General features: G+C 41.4%; 2 non-coding genes and 2 gene segments (V, D, J or C); all 4 read left to right on the forward strand.

Moving 5' to 3' along the window:
* The first annotated feature begins 2,766 nt into the window (after positions 1–2,766).
* On the forward strand, positions 2,767–2,896 carry LOC129399020 (small nucleolar RNA SNORA9). The gene has a single exon (XR_008626868.1). It is a non-coding gene; the product is annotated as a small nucleolar RNA SNORA9 (small nucleolar RNA).
* Positions 2,897–5,963: 3,067 nt separating this feature from the next.
* LOC129398760 (immunoglobulin lambda variable 2-23-like) lies at positions 5,964–6,493 on the forward strand. The segment is given in 2 exon segments: positions 5,964–6,032; positions 6,147–6,493. Coding segments are annotated over 2 exon segments (393 nt in total).
* Positions 6,494–9,047: 2,554 nt separating this feature from the next.
* LOC129399021 (small nucleolar RNA SNORA9) lies at positions 9,048–9,177 on the forward strand. The gene has a single exon (XR_008626869.1). It is a non-coding gene; the product is annotated as a small nucleolar RNA SNORA9 (small nucleolar RNA).
* A 1,896-nt stretch (positions 9,178–11,073) lies between these two features.
* On the forward strand, positions 11,074–11,603 carry LOC101537796 (immunoglobulin lambda variable 2-23-like). The segment is given in 2 exon segments: positions 11,074–11,142; positions 11,257–11,603. Coding segments are annotated over 2 exon segments (393 nt in total).
* Positions 11,604–20,170: the final 8,567 nt, after the last annotated feature.

Genomic DNA, 20,170 nt, shown 5'->3' on the forward strand with positions numbered 1-20,170 from the left:
TTTGATGTGCTTATTGTCCTTAAAATCTCTATCAACTTAAACAGTAGCTCACGTTGGGAACCAGCATGGGGAGCTATATTGTACTGAATAAATGACCATTTTGTGTGCTCACAGATAGCTTCCCAGGTGACCTAAAACCTGAACAGTTCCTGTGTGTTTGTCTCAGTCTCTGTGACCAAACTTTGTTGGGCATTTGAAGGTGCCAATCTGATTGGCTTTAGACACGGAACAAGAACTAAAAAAAATTACAAATTACTATTTGACAATGAAAAAGGAAACCTCGGTTGCTCTTTGCCAGCTGCTACAAACAGTTTCATTTTAGTTGTCCCCATCCTGTATTTTACATATTCCTGAAAATTCCTGGGCTCTTTTCAAGATTGGGGAAATTCACAATTTTCCCAGGCCACAAATTCTTCCCCAGACTTTGGGCTTACAAGAGACTAAGAGAATGGGAAATACCTGGGCATATGGTGAAATACATACCTAAAAGGCTTTAACAAACAGACATTTTGTGCAAGATGCGAATGCAAGATGTTAATCTTATCTTAAAACACAGATGGGCTCTAAATTACCAGGACATCTCTGGGAAACAAATGGGAATCCTGACTCTTTGTTTGCCAAGTAACACAAAGAGCCAGTTTTCCTATAAAAACCCCACAAAAAAAGGAGCGATAGTTAACTTAGTCCTATACTAAGTTCCCAACCTGCCGGAAGTTTCTTTCTCTTCAACTTTCCAAAAAACTGTTATAATTTCTAACTATGAGTCTGAGTGTTTTTATTACTCAATAGTTTCTTTTTTAACCTGAGTGCCCTAGAACACATGACTGGTTGAAGAAACTTTGGTACATCTATACAATGGAATACTATGCAGCTGTTAGAAAAAATGAAGTCATGAAGTTTGCTTATAAGTGGATCAGCATGGAAAGTATCATGCTAAGTGAAATGAGTCAGAAAGAGAGAGACAGACATAGAAAGATTGCACTCATCTGTGGAATATAGAATAATAGACTATAAGACTAACACCCAAGAATAGTAGAAATAAGTACCAGGAGGTTGACTCCATGGCTTGGAGGCTCGTCTCTCATTCTGGGCAACTCAGAGAAGGGAACACCAAGTAAAATGTGGTCGGAGGTCATGCGGGGGAAGGGTGATGCGTGCCGAATGTAGACTAGAGACTGAACACAATGGCCACTCAACACCTTTATTGCAAACCACAACACCTAATCAGAGAGAGAGAACAAAAGGGAATACCCTGCCATAGTGGCAGTGTGGGGTGGGGGGGAGACGGGACTGGGGAGGGTGAGAGAGATGCTGGGTTTACTGGTAGTAGAGAATGGGCACTGGTGAAGGGATGGGTTCTCGAACTTTGTATGGGGGAAACATGAGCACAATTATGTATAATTCATTTCAATTCTTAATGTAATTTTATTAGATCAATAAAGTCCAGATGAAAAAAATAAAAATAAATGGGTGCTGGATCTTGTAAAAAAAATAGTTTCTTTTTCATTTTTTTTTTATTGAATCAGTATGAGATACAGTTACAAAGCTTTCATGATTGAATTTCGGTCATATAATGATCGAACACTCATCCCCCCCACCAGTGCATATTTTCCACCACCATAATGTCTCCAGTATACCTCCTGTAACCTCCACCCCATACCACCCCCTGCTTCTGTGGCAGGCACCTTTCTTCCTACTCTCTCTCTACTTTGGGGCATTATGGTTTGTAATGCTGGTACTGAGAGGCCATCATGTCGGTCCTTTGTCTACTTGCAGCACGCATCTCCCATATAGAACGATCCCTCCAACCATCATTGAGTTTGTGGTCCCTTCTCTATCCCAACTGTCTTCTCCCCCAGCACACGAGGCAGGCTTCCAACCGTGGAGCAATCTTTCTGGCCCTTTTCTCTACTGTCCTTGGGTGTTAGTCTCATATTCTGTTATCTCATATTCCACAAATGAGAGCAGACATTCTTCTTGAAAGTATTGAAGAATCTGGAAACTGTGGACAGAGACTCACTCCACTGTTTCTGCATCAATAGTCTTCATATTTCTAAGTTGTGTGTCAGTTTTTCAAAAGCATTTATTCTGTGTATTTTTATTTTACATTTTTTTGTTTTCTACATTGGTTATTATATTTTTTAGATTTATTGTCTTTGTTTTGATTCATTATTAATTTTTTGTATTTGCCCTCTTGCCTCCCTGTTCATGTTTTCTTTTATACTTTTCATAATTGAATTTGAAGTCACAACTGGTATCTGAAAAACATATTTCCCCTCCCCTCTGGATACTTCTAAATGAAATTGGGTATGGCAGTAGTATGGAATGAAGGTCCTGAGTTTACTCCTGGCATAATAGAACATAATTAGAGGCCAAGGTGGATCTTCATTGAAATGAGACATTTTTCTCTTGCTGGGAATGCAGGATACTGGCTGTGTTTCCCAGGTCCTAATCCATAGTGATTTCGAGAGAGAAGAATTCAGACTTAAGTTCTCTAATCAAGAACATAATCAAGGCACAGTATCCTGTATGATGATTTACTTTGCATATTACTTAGTGCCATTAAAAAATATGATATCCTGGGGCTGGAGGGATAGCACAGTGGGTAGGGCATTTGCCTTGCACCCAGTCGACCCGGGTTCAATTTCCAGCATCCCATACAGTCCCCAGAGCACCGCCAGGTGTATTTCCTGAATGCAGAGCCAGGAACAACCCCTGTGCATTGCTGGGTGTCACCCAAAAATGAACAAACAAAAATATGATATCCTACAGGTCTCCAGTATGCCTGGGTATGAGGTAGCTATGCATCCCTACAGTGCTTGTGAGAGCATTATGAAACAGTTCGAGGCCTTGCCCTACTCCATCCAGAGCAATGTCATAGAAATTTCAGGCAATTGAAATAATATGTCATCTCAAATTAAAGACATTATTGCTTAAAGTTATGTAAAAAGTAACATCCACATACATGTTTAAAGCACAAACAATAAACACAAACCAAAATGATCACATCCACAAATACCTTTCACCACTCCTCCATCTAGAGTTGAACACTTAGCGTCTTCCAAAGTGGCCTGGCTGTCATCTCTTTTGTGCTTTAGGATTTGTCTGTCAGGATGTGTGAACCATCAAAATTATTTCATCAGAGGATTCATGTCTACTGTACTTCTGGACATAGTTGAATTCTGATACAAATCAGTTCACATAATGAGGCTATTCCCTGCGAGAAAACCACTAGATAAAAGGATGGGTGTTGGAACATTGTGTGACTGAAACCTAATCATGAACAACTTTGTAATTGTGTATCTCATGGCGATTTAATAAAGAAAAGGAAAGAAAAGAAAAGAAAAGAAAAGAAAAGAAAAGAAAAGAAAAGAAAAGAAAAGAAAAGAAAAGAAAGGAAAAGAAAAGAAAAAGAAGCAAAGCAAAGCAAAGCAAAGCAAAGAAAATCAAAGAAAAGAAAAGAAAAGAGGACCCTCTGCGCCTAAAGACTTTGATTCCAGAGACCTAACACTTTCGGGCATCCAGCGCAGCTTCTAATAACAATGCACTGGGACTGCAAACTAGGCTTCAGCCCTGTGCTGCCCGGGGGTGGAGTTTTTCCTCCCCACCCTGTCTTCCTGCACGGAAAACAGCGGCAGCGGCGGCAAAACAGCAGAGGCAGCAACCACATGGCAGGCGACATCTTTGAGAATCCTAACCCAGAGGTATTCGATTTCTACACTCGGGGCTCCCAGGGACTCATGGGAAGGGGGTGTAACCGGCACGCCCTCGGCCCAGATAAATTCGGAGCTGCTGAGAGGGAAACGGACCCTCTGTGCCTGAAGACTTTGATTCCAGAGACCTAACACTTTCGGGCATCCAGCACAGCTTCTAATAAGAATGCACTGGGACTGCAAACTGGGATATGAAATTTCTGGTAGAATTTTCCCTGGACTTTATACAGAAATCCAAAACCACGTGGATGCGGCAGTTAATGACTTAACATCTATAATTGTCAGCTATGTGAAACGGTTCCTTTTGAACAGGTCTGACTTGGGGGGGGGGAACTCCAAATAATAACAGTAAGTTTTTGTTGAAATATTGAAGGTTATTAATGTAGCAGCCACTTCTCTGGACTGTGAACTAAGCAAAATCCCCACGCTGGCCGTTGCGGCGTGGCGTACACCATACTATGAGGCGCGGGATGGGGGATGAGGGTGAAAAAAAAATGGAAAAGGAAAAGGAAAAAAAAAAGAGAAGAAGAATAGTTATGTACTTGTAGCAGTGGGGCTCCATATCTCTTCATTCCCAGCAATGGAAAACTAATTATCAAATGCTTCCTTGGTAGTAGGTCTGTGTCTCTTGGGTGGAAACTCCAACAACTATAGTGAGTTTTGTGCTGAAATATGGAATGTAATCAAGGTAAAGAGCAAATGAAGTGAAATTCATTAGTTATACAGTAGGGGGTAGGGGGTGGGGGCGGGGGGTATACTGGGGTTTTTGGTGGTGGACTATGGGCACTGGTGAAGGGATGGGTGTTTGAATATTGTATAACTGAGACATAAACCTGAGAACTTTGTAACTTTCCACATGGTGATTTAATAAAAAGTTTTTAAAAAAAGAAAAGGAAAGAAAAGGAAAGAAAAGAAAAGAAAAGAAAAGAAAAGAAAAGAAAAGAAAAGAAAAGAAAAGAAAAGAAAAGAAAAGAAAAGAAAGGAAAAGAAAATCACTAGGTGAGGAATATCCCTGGAGTTGGAGGGGCACAGCTTCGGCACTGCATTGTTCAGTCTCTTCAGAAGGGACAAGAGATGCCACTGTCACTGTGATAAGGGGATTTCTGGAGTCTTGACTCAACCTCCGGACTCAAAACTGACTCAGACCTTTCCCCTCATAATCCAACCTGGTGTTCACCTCCTGGTTCCCAGCAGATCATTCTCTGTCTGCTGCTCTCAATCTTTTCATTTTTAACAAATTGAAAAGACAATCAGTATTTGAGTTTCCATCTTTGGTTGATTTTATTGATCTTATTTGTATCTTTTTTTTTTTTTTTTTTTACACAATCTGCACCCAATAGCTGCATCAGGATCACTTACTCTGAAGAGTCCAGACAAATGGCTGGAGACACATCGCATTCAGGGGAGAGGTTAAAGTAAATAAGAATGAACCTTATATAGTTTAGAGAACCAAGAAACCTATATTGATCTTGGACTGAAGGGAGACCGCAGAAGGAAAATTGTAGATTTTTCAGTTTCCCCTGCTCAGATGCCTCTCCCAAATTTCCGCTATACCATACATGTCCACTAGAGGTCAGTAAGGGCTTGAATTTGGGGAAAGTCATTGCTGTGATTCCTCCTCAATTGTGTCAAGTCCCATGACTTTACATGAGACTCCCTGCTTCCTATGAGCATTTCTAAATACAATCAGGGTAGGGTCCTTATCCTGTTATGCTCAGAGAAACTCAATGACACAGAACCAATAAAATATCCCCACGTGTCACAGTTCCTAGTTTAGGCCGCTGCAGTTATGGAACAGATAATCCAGACTACTGAGAACTATGGGGCTTAGAAGAGAAATAAGTAACATTTTTGTCTGAAGTCCATGGAAATAGAAAAATTGGATCTTATCCACCTTGCTCCACTATTATCTTCACCACATTACTCAGAGAGCAGAATGGTATCCTTAGTTTCCTTAGCATGGAATTGCCATATCTCCTGCGACAGGAAGGACAGGGAGAGATCTCTGATTAACCTCATTTTCTAGACACAGAACATGGTACCATCTGTGAAAACCCATGAAAATGAGTTTTAATATCTCATGCGAGTTCTGTTGTCTAGACATGCATAATCACTGAATCAGGTCAGATGGGGGTGAACAGAGGCAGGTGCAGGAAATAGATTTGCATGGAGGTCCTTCCCTCCCCTAAAGTAGGGTAAAGGGTAAGAGATATTGGAGGAGCTGAGTCTAGTGTTGAGGAGTAAGGGGACAGTGTTCTTGGGACGTATCCACCATGACCTGGGCTCTGTTCATCCTCACCCTCCTCACCCAGGACACAGGTGAGATCTCATGGAAGAGGCTCTAGGGACAACTGGGAGGATCCTTTGTCTCTTTCTTGTCAGACTCTCCAGTGCAAAGTCCTTTCCTGAGACTGTGTTTTCTTTTTCTTCCAGGGTCCTGGGCCCAGTCTTCCCTCATTCAGCCTCTCTCTGTGTCTGAGGCTCTGGGACGGACGGTCACCATCTCCTGTGGTGGAAGCAGCAATGACATTGGCTATTACTCAGATGGTGTCTCCTGGTACCAACAGCGCCCAGGCACAGCCCCCAAACTCTTGATTTATGATACAAGTTATCGGCCCTCAGATATCCCTAATCGCTTCTCTGGGTCCAAGTCTGGCAACACAGCGACCCTGACCATCTCTGAGCTAAAGGCTGAAGATGAGACTGAGTATTACTGTTGCTCACTTGTAAAAGGTGGTAATACTTTCCACAGTAGTTCATACTTTAGGAAAGTGAGATAAAAACCCATTTTGAGGGGCTGGAGCAATAGCACAGTGGGTAGGACGTTTCCCTTTCATGCGGTTGACCTGGGTTTGATTCCCAGCATTCCATACTTTCACCTGAGCACCATCAGGAGTAATTCCTGAGTGCATGAGCTAGGAGTAACCCCGGTGCAACGCCGGGTGTGGCCCCTTCCCCCAAAAAAACCCAATTTGAGCTCCCTAATCCCTTCACTTCTGAATTCAGTTTTTTCTTTCTATTTTATTGTAGGTAGGTACAAACAAAATTTAAGTATAACAGATGAATGTTCATTATCTTTTCATATATATGTATGTACATACATATATAAATATGTATTTGTCTTGAGGTCACTCTTGGCCTATGTATGATGTTCCATGGTGCTTTTGGTATGCTTCTGAGACCATGTATTGCTGGGGATCAAACCTGCATGTCTCCTAGGCTTTTGACTTCTCTTCACACCCCCTCTCTATTCACCTATTTTAATATTTTTCATATTTCCTATTTTCTCTATATTATTAATTCCCCCTTTATTAATTATATATAATTATAGAATAAAATTATCTGATTTGAGATCATTTGTGCCAGTGAACCTAAGCCTAAAGATATTTGGATAGTATTCGCATTTCATAACTTTTATATCTTTAAGCAGATTTGTGATTTTGCTATATTCACATAATTGTGCATTCATTAGCATTATTACTCACATGGGCCCAGCCCTAAACTCATCTGTGTGCACCATTCCTCTCTTCAGGGTTCTGCAGCCTTGATTCAGCTTCCTTCAGTGTTTCAGTTTGGGGTCACCAATCATCATCTCCTGTGCTAGATCTAAAGTGACACTTGGTTTTTCTCTAAATATACCTCTTGGTACCAACTGAGATGAGAATCCAAAACCCTCGTTTGTCTTATCAGTTCTTGGCTTTCAGAAATTCCTGATGACTTCTCTGGGCCCAAAGCTGGCCTCCCTAACCAAGTCCGGATTACAGTCTGACCACAAGGTTGACTATTTCTTTTTTTTTTTTAATTTAATAGTTTATTTTTAATTAGTGAGTCAACGTGAGGGTACAGTTACAGATTTATACATTTTTGTGCTCATGTTTCTCCCTTACAAAGTTTGATAACCCATCCCTTCACCAGTGCCCATTCTCCACCACCAGTAAACCCAACATCCCTCCCCAGTCCTGTCTCCCCCCACCCCACACTGCCACTATGGCAGGGTATTCCCTTTTGTTCTCTCTTTCTGATTAGGTGTGGTGGTTTGCAATAAAGGTGTTGAGTGGCCATTGTGTTCAGTCTCTAGACTATATTGGGCCCGCATCATCTTTCCCCCACATGACCTCCAACCACATTTTACTTGGTGTTCCCTTCTCTGAGTTGCCCAGAATGAGAGACCAGCCTCCAAGCCATGGAGACAACCTCCTGGTACTTATTTCTACTATTCTTTGGTGTTAGTCTTATAGTCTGTTATTCTATAGTCCACAGATGAGTGCAATCTTCCTATGTCTGTCTCTCTCTTTCTGACTCATTTCACTTAGCATAATACTTTCCATGCTGATCCACTTATATGCAAACGTCATGACCTCATTCTTTCTAACAGCTGCATAGTATTCCATTGTATAGATGTACCAGAGTTTCTTCAAGGGTTGACTATTTCTGACTCATAAATGAACAGCCACACTCTTCACAGTGATAAGTTCTTAAGGAGGTAGATCTGCCCTGTGCCTCCTTTCTTGCTCTGAAGGTGCTTCCCCATCCTGTACAGTGGGAGTTTTATAACCTGGTCTTGAGTGTAGGATAACGTTGCTTTGCCCTTCCTCCCTGGCCTCTAGGAGATTGTGTTTGTTGATTGCTCCCCCAACCTCTCAATTACCTTTGTCTCCTGATCAGGCTCTGACTTGTAAATATTGTATTTTTCTTCTTCTTAATGTCCTTTGCATGGTTATTATTTCAGAGCAATTGCTTTTTGTATGGATACAGGAAGACAGTTAAAAAGACAAGCCTGTGGCTTGGGAGTTGAGTCCAGATAGTACTACCTCCTGGACATCTGCTCTCTTGACTTAAGCCTCAGTTGTCCTTACTTCCTAGACCTCCAAAAACAGGGTCCCAATGAGGGACTGGATGGACCCAGGGCAAGTGGTAAGCCAGCTACCCTGGTATTGAAGTGGCCTAGCCAACAGCCATAATGCTTAACTATAAGTTAAGAGTTTGGTCATGGACAAAATATTACATGATTCAAAAAGTAATAACTAGATTTGGATCCTGTTAGGGTTAGGAATTATTAACCCAGCCTGAGCACTGTAGTTGTAGTCTGTGGTGAGATATCCCGAGGAGAGTCACCCTACAAGCCTAAAAGTGCATATTACTGTGTCCATGGGCTGGAGGGATAGCACAGTGGGTAGGGCATTTGCCTTGCACCCAGTCGACCCAGGTTCAATTTCCAGCATCCCATACAGTCCCCAGAGCACCGCCAGGTGTATTTCCTGAATGCAGAGCCAGGAGCAACCCCTTTGCATTGCCGGGTGTCACCCAAAAATGAACAAACAAAAATATGATATCCTACAGGTCTCCAGTATGCCTGGGTATGAGGTAGCTATGCATCCCTACAGTGCTTGTGAGAGCATTATGAAACAGTTCGAGGCCTTGCCCTACTCCATCCAGAGCAATGTCATAGAAATTTCAGGCAATTGAAATAATATGTCATCTCAAATTAAAGACATTATTGCTTAAAGTTATGTAAAAAGTAACATCCACATACATGTTTAAAGCACAAACAATAAACACAAACCAAAATGATCACATCCACAAATACCTTTCACCACTCCTCCATCTAGAGTTGAACACTTAGCGTCTTCCAAAGTGGCTTGGCTGTCATCTCTTTTGTGCTTTAGGATTTGTCTGTCAGGATGTGTGAACCCTGACATCAAAATTATTTCATCAGAGGATTCATGTCTACTGTACTTCTGGACATAGTTGAATTCTGATACAAATCAGTTCACATAATGAGGCTATTCCCTGCGAGAAAACCACTAGATAAAAGGATGGGTGTTGGAACATTGTGTGACTGAAACCTAATCATGAGCAACTTTGTAATTGTGTATCTCATGGCGATTTAATAAAGAAAAGAAAAGAAAAGAAAAGAAAAGAAAGGAAAAGAAAAGAAAAAGAAGCAAAGCAAAGCAAAGAAAAGAAAAGAAAAGCAAAGCAAAGCAAAGCAAAGAAAAGAAAAGAAAAGAAAAGAAAGGAAAAGAAAAGAAAAGAAAAGAAAGGAAAAGAAAAGAAAATCACTAGGTGAGGAATATCCCTGGAGTTGGAGGGGCCTTGCTGAGGAAGGGGCACAGCTTCGGCACTGCATTGTTCAGTCTCTTCAGAAGGGACAAGAGATGCCACTGTCACTGTGATAAGGAGATTTCTGGAGTTTATGTCTTGACTCAAACTCCGGACTCAAAACTGACTCAGACCTTTCCCCTCATAATCCAACCTGATGTTCACCTCCTGGTTCCCAGCAGATCATTCTCTGCTGCTCTCAATCTTTTCATTTTTAACAAATTGAAAAGACAATCGATATTTGAGTTTCCATCTTTGGTTGATTTTATTGATCTTATTTGTATTTTTCTTTCTTTTTTTTTTTTTTTTTTTAACACAATCTGCACCCAATAGCTGCATCAGGATCACTTATTCTGAAGAGTCTGTTCTGGAACAAAAGGCTGGAGACACATCGCATTCAGGGGGGAAGTTAAAGTAAATAATAATGAACCTTATATAGTTTAGAGAACCAAGGAACCTATATTGATCTATCTTGGACTGAAGGGAGACCGCAGAAGGAAAATTGTAGATTTTTCAGTTTCCCCTGCACAGATGCCTCTCCCAAATTTCCGCTATACCATGTATGTCCACTAGAGGTCAGTAAGGGCTTGAATTTGGAGAAAGTCATTGCTGTGATTCCTCCTCAATTGTGTCAAGTCCCATGACTTTACATGAGACTCCCTGCTTCCTATGAGCATTTCTAAATACAATCAGGGTAGGGTCCTTATCCTGTTATGCCCAAAGAAATTCAATGACACAGAACCAATAAAATATCCCCACGTGTCACAGTTCCTAGTTTAGGCCACTGCAGTTATGGAACAGATAACCCAGACTACTGAGAACTATGGGGCTTAGAAGAGAAATAAGTAACATTTTTGTTACTTATGAAGTCCATGGAAATAGAAAAATTGGATCTTATCCACCTTGCTCCACTATTATCTTCACCACATTACTCAGAGAGCAGAATGGTATCCTTAGTTTCCTTAGCATGGAATTGCCATATCTCCTGCGACAGGAAGGACAGGGAGAGATCTCTGATTAACCTCATTTTCTAGACACAGAACATGGTACCATCTGTGAAAACCCATGAAAATGAGTTTTAATATCTCATGCGAGTTCTGTTGTCTAGACATGCATAATCACTGAATCAGGTCAGATGGGGGTGAACAGAGGCAGGTGCAGGAAATAGATTTGCATGGAGGTCCTTCCCTCCCCTAAAGTAGGGTAAAGGGTAAGAGATATTGGAGGAGCTGAGTCTAGTGTTGAGGAGTAAGGGGACAGTGTTCTTGGGACGTATCCACCATGACCTGGGCTCTGTTCATCCTCACCCTCCTCACCCAGGACACAGGTGAGATCTCATGGAAGAGGCTCTAGGGACAACTGGGAGGATCCTTTGTCTCTTTCTTGTCAGACTCTCCAGTGCAAAGTCCTTTCCTGAGACTGTGTTTTCTTTTTCTTCCAGGGTCCTGGGCCCAGTCTTCCCTCATTCAGCCTCTCTCTGTGTCTGAGGCTCTGGGACGGACGGTCACCATCTCCTGTGGTGGAAGCAGCAATGACATTGGCTATTACTCAGATGGTGTCTCCTGGTACCAACAGCGCCCAGGCACAGCCCCCAAACTCTTGATTTATGGTACAAGTTCTCGGCCCTCAGGTATCCCTAATCGCTTCTCTGGGTCCAAGTCTGGCAACACAGCGACCCTGACCATCTCTGGGCTCAAGCCTGAGGACGAGGCTGATTATTACTGTGGCTCAGTTGTAAAAGGTGGTAGTACTTTCCACAGTAGTTCATACTTTAGGGAAGTGAGATAAAAACCCATTTTGAGGGGCTGGAGCAATAGCACAGCGGGTAGGACGTTTCCCTTTCATGCGGTTGACCTGGGTTTGATTCCCAGCATTCCATACTTTCACCTGAGCACCATCAGGAGTAATTCCTGAGTGCATGAGCTAGGAGTAACCCCGAGGCAACGCTGGGTGTGGCCCCTTCCCCCCAAAAAAACCAATTTGAGCTCCCTAATCCCTTCACTTCTGAATTCAGTTTTTTCTTTCTATTTTAATGTAGGTAGGTACAAACAAAATTTAAGTATAACAGATGACTGTTCATTATCTTTTCATATATATGTATGTACATACATATATAAATATGTATTTGTCTTGAGGTCACTCTTGGCCTATGTATGATGTTCCATGGTGCTTTTGGTATGCTTCTGAGACCATGTATTGCTGGGGATCAAACATGCATGTCTCCTAGGCTTTTGACTTCTCTTCACACCCCCTCTCTATTCACCTATTTTAATATTTTTCATATTTCCTATTTTCTCTATATTATTAATTCCCCCTTTATTAATTATATATAATTATAGAATAAAATTATCTGATTTGAGATCATTTGTGCCAGTGAACCTAAGCCTAAAGATATTTGGATAGTATTCGCATTTCATAACTTTTATATCTTTAAGCAGATTTGTGATTTTGCTATATTCACATAATTGTGCATTCATTAGCATTATTACTCACTCACATGGGCCCAGCCCTAAACTCATCTGTGTGCACCATTCCTCTCTTCAGGGTTCTGCAGCCTTGATTCGCTTCCTTCAGTGTTTCAGTTTGGGGTCACCAATCATCATCTCCTGTGCTAGATATAAAGTGACACTTGGTTTTTCTCTAAATATACCTCTTGGTACCAACTGAGATGAGAATCCAAAACCCTCGTTTGTCTTATCAGTTCTTGGCTTTCAGAAATTCCTGATGACTTCTCTGGGCCCAAAGCTGGCCTCCCTAACCAAGTCCGGATTACAGTCTGACCACAAGGTTGACTATTTCTTTTTATTTTTTTAATTTAATAGTTTATTTTTAATTAGTGAGTCAACGTGAGGGTACAGTTACAGATTTATACATTTTTGTGCTCATGTTTCTCCCTTACAAAGTTTGATAACCCATCCCTTCACCAGTGCCCATTCTCCACCACCAGTAAACCCAACATCCCTCCCCAGTCCTATCTCCCCCCACCCCACACTGCCACTATGGCAGGGTATTCCCTTTTGTTCTCTCTTTCTGATTAGGTGTGGTGGTTTGCAATAAAGGTGTTGAGTGGCCATTGTGTTCAGTCTCTAGACTATATTGGGCCCGCATCATCTTTCCCCCACATGACCTCCAACCACATTTTACTTGGTGTTCCCTTCTCTGAGTTGCCCAGAATGAGAGACCAGCCTCCAAGCCATGGAGACAACCTCCTGGTACTTATTTCTACTATTCTTTGGTGTTAGTCTTATAGTCTGTTATTCTATAGTCCACAGATGAGTGCAATCTTCCTATGTCTGTCTCTCTCTTTCTGACTCATTTCACTTAGCATAATACTTTCCATGCTGATCCACTTATATGCAAACGTCATGACCTCATTCTTTCTAACAGCTGCATAGTATTCCATTGTATAGATGTACCAGAGTTTCTTCAAGGGTTGACTATTTCTGACTCATAAATGAACAGCCACACTCTTCACAGTGATAAGTTCTTAAGGAGGTAGATCTGCCCTGTGCCTCCTTTCTTGCTCTGAAGGTGCTTCCCCATCCTGTACAGTGGGAGTTTTATAACCTGGTCTTGAGTGTAGGATAACGTTGCTTTGCCCTTCCTCCCTGGCCTCTAGGAGATTGTGTTTGTTGATTGCTCCCCCAACCTCTCAATTACCTTTGTCTCCTGATCAGGCTCTGACTTGTAAATATTGTATTTTTCTTCTTCTTAATGTCCTTTGCATGGTTATTATTTCAGAGCAATTGCTTTTTGTATGGATACAGGAAGACAGTTAAAAAGACAAGCCTGTGGCTTGGGAGTTGAGTCCAGATAGTACTACCTCCTGGACATCTGCTCTCTTGACTTAAGCCTCAGTTGTCCTTACTTCCTAGACCTCCAAAAACAGGGTCCCAATGAGGGACTGGATGGACCCAGGGCAAGTGGTAAGCCAGCTACCCTGGTATTGAAGTGGGCCTAGCCAACAGCCATAATGCTTAACTATAAGTTAAGAGTTTGGTCATGGACAAAATATTACATGATTCAAAAAGTAATAACTAGATTTGGATCCTGTTAGGGTTCGGAATTATTAACTCAGCCTGAGCACTGTAGTTGGAGTCTGTGGTGAGATATCCCGAGGAGAGTCACCCTACAAGCCTAAAAGTGCATATTACTGTGTCCATGGGCTGGAGTGATAGCACAGTGGTTGGGCATTCGCCTTTCACACGGCCGACCCGTGTTCGATTCCTCTGGCCCTCTCTGAGAGCACAGCAAGCTACCGAGAGTATGGACCCCACATGGCAGAGCCTGGCAGGCTATCCGTGCATATTGGATATGCCAAAAACAGTAACAATAAGTCTCTCAATGAGAGACGTTACTGGTGCCCGCTTGAGCAAATCAATGAACAACGGGATGACAGTGACAGTGACAGTGACTGTGTCCATACAGAATGGTAAATATTCACGATCACGAAATCACAAAATCCCGTTAATCATCGATTTCTCGAGCGGGCTCAGTAACCTCTCAATTCGTTCTTTCCCTGAGATCTTAGAAGTCTCTCTCGACTCAGCCCTCCCAAGGATGTCGCACTGGAGGCTCTTTCAAGGTCAGGGGAATGAGATCCAGCTTCTTACTGGTTTTAGCATATGGATACACCATGGGAAGCTTGCAAGGCTGTCCCATGTGGGCAGGAAACTCTCAGAAGCTTGCCAGTTTCTCCCAGAGGGAGAAGTAGGCTTCTGAGAGCTTGCTTTTAAGTCTCTGGATGTTGGCTGTTGATGGGATTACACACACCCGGGTTCCTCTCCTGTACCTTCATGCGTGAGGCCTGTTCGAACGTGTGGAGAGGGGCCTTGAGCATGGCTGTGGCTAGGTTCTGGTGGTCTTTGGCGGCCTGAAGCTCTGCTCGGGGCAGGGAGGGAAGCTGGAGCCCATCCCCTCAAGGGGCCCCCTGGGAAGACAGCCAGGAGTGCGGGCAAGAGACTCTCTGCCATGGTAAATATTAGGAAGCAGAATTAAAGATGTTAATCAAGTTGCTGGACTAAGGAGGGGAGAAACACACCTTAAGGGCAGTTTTGCCCTCGTGGGCTGCAGGTGGTCGGGAAAACGGGGAGAAACATTTCAATTGCGCTTCCTGTGGGGAGGCATGGTTGGGGAAGTATAATGAGAGAAGAGAAAAGAAGTTGTTGCACAGGCAGAAGGTGATACACGGAGTTAGGGGAGACAGTTACAGAGGGAGAAGAGGATTGAAGGAGTTAGACAGAATTTAAAAAACAGAAGGAGTTAGAGAGAGGAGAGAGCAAGTGAGAAAGAGTGAGAGAGTCGTGGCCTGAGGGGAAGAGCATTGTAGAGCGAGTTAGAGAGAGGGCTGGAGAGAGCTGGGAGAGATGAGAGATTGAATAAACAGCAACTAATCACCAACCACCTTGGCCCACGTTCCTCCTTTGTCCACCCAAGGAAACGGCCGTCTCAGATGGGGAAACGACTTGAGAGCACTGAATGCGAGTGGCGAGAGAGAGCCACCCAGAGAGCCCGGCAACATCGAACATCCATTAATGCATAATCCCTCCTTGCTCGCCTGGGCAAGCATATGCAGCTCCGGCTCAGGTGGGCCGGGGACAAAGAAATTATACACTTGAGCATCCAGTTCTCACTGAAATCATCACTATAAAGTCTAAAATGAAGCACTATTTCTGTTTTTGCAGGGGGGGGCTTGAGGGACAGTAACAGTTTTCTATTTGTTTTCAAACTGAGGATGTCTAATTCCAAATATAAATTGCAGGAGCATCCACATATTTACCCCTACTGTTTTGGTATATATATATGTATATATATACATATATATATTGATGGAAAAATAAAAATAAAGTGCCTGTTTTGTGGAACAAATTAAAAGAGCAGCTTGGGTGAGAATGGTAAGCTAATGCATTTGTCCTTAAGTATAATGGACAATTTTCTGAGATTAAAACACACACATATGTCTATGGAAAAATGTTGCTACATTTTGAGTCTCTAATACATAAGAAATGATGTCCTGGGCTATCCTAGGAAATGTCACCAAAATCATCTTATAACATTTCTAAGTCCTGTGTTCATTCTGGCTACTGAGTTTAGTGGAATGATTTTTATTAAAAGTATTGGTTATCTTTTGTAAAGGATTCTGTGTAGCTAACTTAGTGGTGAAACTCTTAAAGAGACAGAAGAAACTCAGCACCCTATGTACACCTGTCACCTGTAAACTACCTGCCATAGTAGTCAAAGAGTAAAATTATATCAGACACCACAATCCCCAGGGCACTGACCTCTGCTTCATATTGTTTTTATACACAAGAACTTTGTGTCACACACACCCTTGGTGCAGGACAGAACTCTGACAAGCCTTACACCCATAGAGATGCGATTTGGGTCCTTATCCTGTATGCAAGAGTAGAAGCCTCTCCACACTCTGCTGTGACCCTAACATCTGGGGACCTCCTGGTGTCCTGTTGGAGCTGGTTCACTCACTCCTATAGTAATATCTTCAGAATTCTTCCTGCTTGATGTTGCTGGAAGAACAGGTGTGCAGAAGATAACTTTGCATCATATTCGAACAGTGCTAGTGGACCGAAATTAATATCTAAAGAAGTGAAGCCAGTTGTCCTGTGCAGGTGAGGGACGAAGGTTATTAACGAACATTTACTAAAATATTTACCAAAACAGAAACTGGAGAGATAGAACAACAGGTAGGGCATTTGCCTCACATGCAACCGACCCAGGTTTGGTTGCCAGCATCCCATATGGTCCCCCAAACACCACCAGGAGGAATTCCTGAGATTCCTGAGTGCCAGGAATGAGCCAGGAGTAACCCCTGTGCATCGCCAGGTGTGACCCAAAAAGCAAAGATATATATATATATACACATATATAGATACACATATGTATACATATATACACATATACGTGTATATATATACATATATATATACATATTGAGGTACTGGGATTTACAATATAGTTAACCACACTTTTCATGTACACATCTTTCAAATATCACATTCATTACAGAGAGCCCACTTCTCTCCACCAATGTCCCAAGGGCCCCACCAGTCTCCATTTATAGACAACAAATTTCAGTTCTGCTGAATTTGACCATTTGTTGTTCCCTTATTCTGTTTCCTTTTTATCCCACAGATGAAAGATATTTTTTAATTTATTGTGAAAAGAAGAAAATAAGAAAAATAAAACTAAAAAATTATTCTGGACATGGTAAAACCTATACGATATAGATGAATAGAGAATAATCTTCTGAAATTGCACAAAATTGTAAATCAATAATAAATTTCTAAAGTAAATTATTTTCAAAACTGTATTTTTCAAGTATATACTTTATTTATTTATTTATTTATTTATTTATTAAAATTTATTTTATTGAATCACCAAGTGGAAAGTTACAAAGTTCTCAGGCTTATATCTCAGTTACACAATGCTCAAACACCCATCCCTTCACCAGTGCCCATATTCCACCACCAATAAAAACAAAAACAAAAGCAAAAACAAAACAAACAAACAAACAAACAAACAGTATACATCCCACCCCTCACCCCCCAACCCACCCCGTACGTGAGTGATAATTTCACTTCCTTTTCTCTTTACCTTGATTACATTCCAGATTTCAACACATAACTCACTATTGTTGTTAGAGTTTCAAAACAGACTCACTATTTTTGTTGGAATTTATCCCCTAAGAATACAGGTCTATTAACAGGGAAATATTTGATAATAAGTTTTCCACTGATGAGAATGAAGAGATAAAATGTCGCGCGGCCGCGGTAGCAGCCGCGCGGTTTACAATTTCTGTATTATAGTAATTAAGTCCGCGAAGATTTAAGTTTGAAAATGAATCATTTCCCTTCCTGGAACAGCATGTAGCCAAAGTTAGTTCACAGTCTCCATACATGGGTGCAAGCACTTGCTGGAACCCCAATTCCTAAAGTCTCTGGATCCCGCTTGTTCCACATCCACCGGCTCTGCAGAGGCATGGGCACCCGGGCCGAAAACCCGGCCGGCCGGAGCTCTAGTATATACTTTAGAAAATTAATGTTATGAATCATTTTGTGTTGATACATTTAAAATTTACATGAAATTGATATGTTTTACAAATGTAAATTTTAGTAAGAGGGAAGAAAATTAAGAAAATTTTGGTTTTGTTCTTGAGCCATGCCCAGTTGAGCTCGGGACTTACTCCTGGCTCTGTGCTTAGGAACCACTCTTAGTGGACTCAAAGAGCAGTAAATGTGATGCAGGGGATCCAACTCAAGTTGACCACATTTAAGATAAGTGTCCTACCTATTGCTTTGACCCAAATTATGGTATCTTAAGGGGAAACTTTGAATAGGTTTATAAAAGTATAAAAGTGTATTTTATCTTAAACAAGGGTAATACTGGTTTTATAATAAAAATATTACATTATAGATACTACATATGAATCTGCAATAATAAGTGAAAGCTCCAACCCAGGAAAGAATGAAGGGATATAGAACAAAAGCTTAACGAAGTTAGCATACCACCATAAGTACTCTCTCCAGCTTGATTACTGTTTAGATTTGAAGGAATGGTACAAAGCTCCAGTGGCAAATCACAGCTAACGTAAAAGATAGAAAAGGTTCCTGGCACCTGGCATTGAGTAAGGCATTCACTGTTGGTGTTAATGGTTACACTCTACCAAGTTAATAACATTTTGTTCACTCCTAATTGCTAAGACGTTTTATATATTTTCAATAATGACTTAACATTTTATTTATATTGAATTTCCTGTTTTGTTTTTGTTTTGTTTTTCTATGGACTGGAGCAATAGCACAGTGGGTAGGGCATTTGCCTTACACGCGGCCGACCCGGGTTCAATTCCTGCATCCCTCTCAGAGAGCCCAGCAAGCTATGGAGAGTATCCTGCCCGCACAGAAGAGCCTGGCAAGCTACCTGTGGCGTATTCGATATGCCAAAAACAGTAACAACAAGTCTCACTTGGAGACATTACTGGTGCCCGCTCAAGCAAATCGATGAGAAATGGGATGACAGTGATACAGTGACAATGAATTTTCTACGTGTGATTAGATGTTTTTATTTATTTATTTTTACATCTATACAGATATTTTAATCTTATTAATGTAGATACAACTGTCACTGTCACTGTCATCCCGTTGCTCATCAATTTGCTTGAGTGGGCACCAGTAACGTCACAATTGTGAGACTTGTTATTGTTTTTAGCATATCGAATACGCCATGGGGAGCTTGCCAGGCTCTGCCTTGCAGGCAGGATACTCTCGGTAGCTTGCTGGGCTCTCTGAGAGGGATGGAGGAATTGAACGCAGGTTGGCGGTGTGCAAGGCAAACGTCCAGGCTGTGCTATAGCTCCAGTCCAGTTCTATAGATATTCAAAAAGCTTTAAAGATGCTCACAACTGAAGTTCTTACAACATATACCCACTGGGCAAAAGTTCACTTCACATTAGAAATTAACCAGGAGACATCTTTAGAATTCTGATTTCCAGAAAAACAAAAACAAAAAGATTAAAACACTCCTAGATTACCATGAAACAGAAAGGATTTCACACTTGTGCACAAAGGTCTCTGAAGGTCAGGACTAGGTTGATACCTGGTGACAAAGCTTTGTATGAAATGAAATTATCAGAATAATAGCATGCATTTTCACATACTGGACAGACTGATTAAAAGTCAGTAAAAGTTCACACATTTTCCATGAAATTCTCCATTCTTATCTCAAACTTTTACCAAGGCGCAATGCTATAGCTTCAGACTATCAGGCTGACATCTGAGATTAATCCATTATAACTCTTTTCTAGGTAGCTCTAGAAAGTTTAGTTACCAAAAAGTCTCTGATCAAATAAAACACTGGTTGGATAAGTTTTGCAACCAATTTTTACAATTCACGAAACTCATGTTTTAAACTAAATCATTACTCTTTGAACCTGTTTTTACCACAATTATTTCAACTCACATTCTAATAATCCAATGAAGATACACATGTACATTGACATAATACCATAAGACCTTTGAACCATCAATTCTTATAAAACATGATAAAACCTTCTTTGGATTAATTTCAATAGTTCTTTGTTGGAATATAGCTCTAAACATTTTAGGATAACATTGGTTTGTCCTTCCTTCCTCCCTCCCTTGTCACAGGGGGCTTAGGTTTAATAGCTCTGGAGACACTCCCATTCCTCTGTTTATCTGTAAACTCTTCTCTGTGCTCTCCTCCCCAACCAGTTAATCACATTTTCCCCTAATCAGATTCTGTTAACTTGTAAGGTCAGATCCTTCTAGGATATTGAACTTGTATTGTAAGTTAAATATTGCTTTTCTCCTTCTTTTGCATAG

This window comes from Sorex araneus, chromosome 9 (assembly GCF_027595985.1).
Source record: "Sorex araneus isolate mSorAra2 chromosome 9, mSorAra2.pri, whole genome shotgun sequence".
NCBI classification, from domain to species: Eukaryota; Metazoa; Chordata; class Mammalia; order Eulipotyphla; family Soricidae; genus Sorex; species Sorex araneus.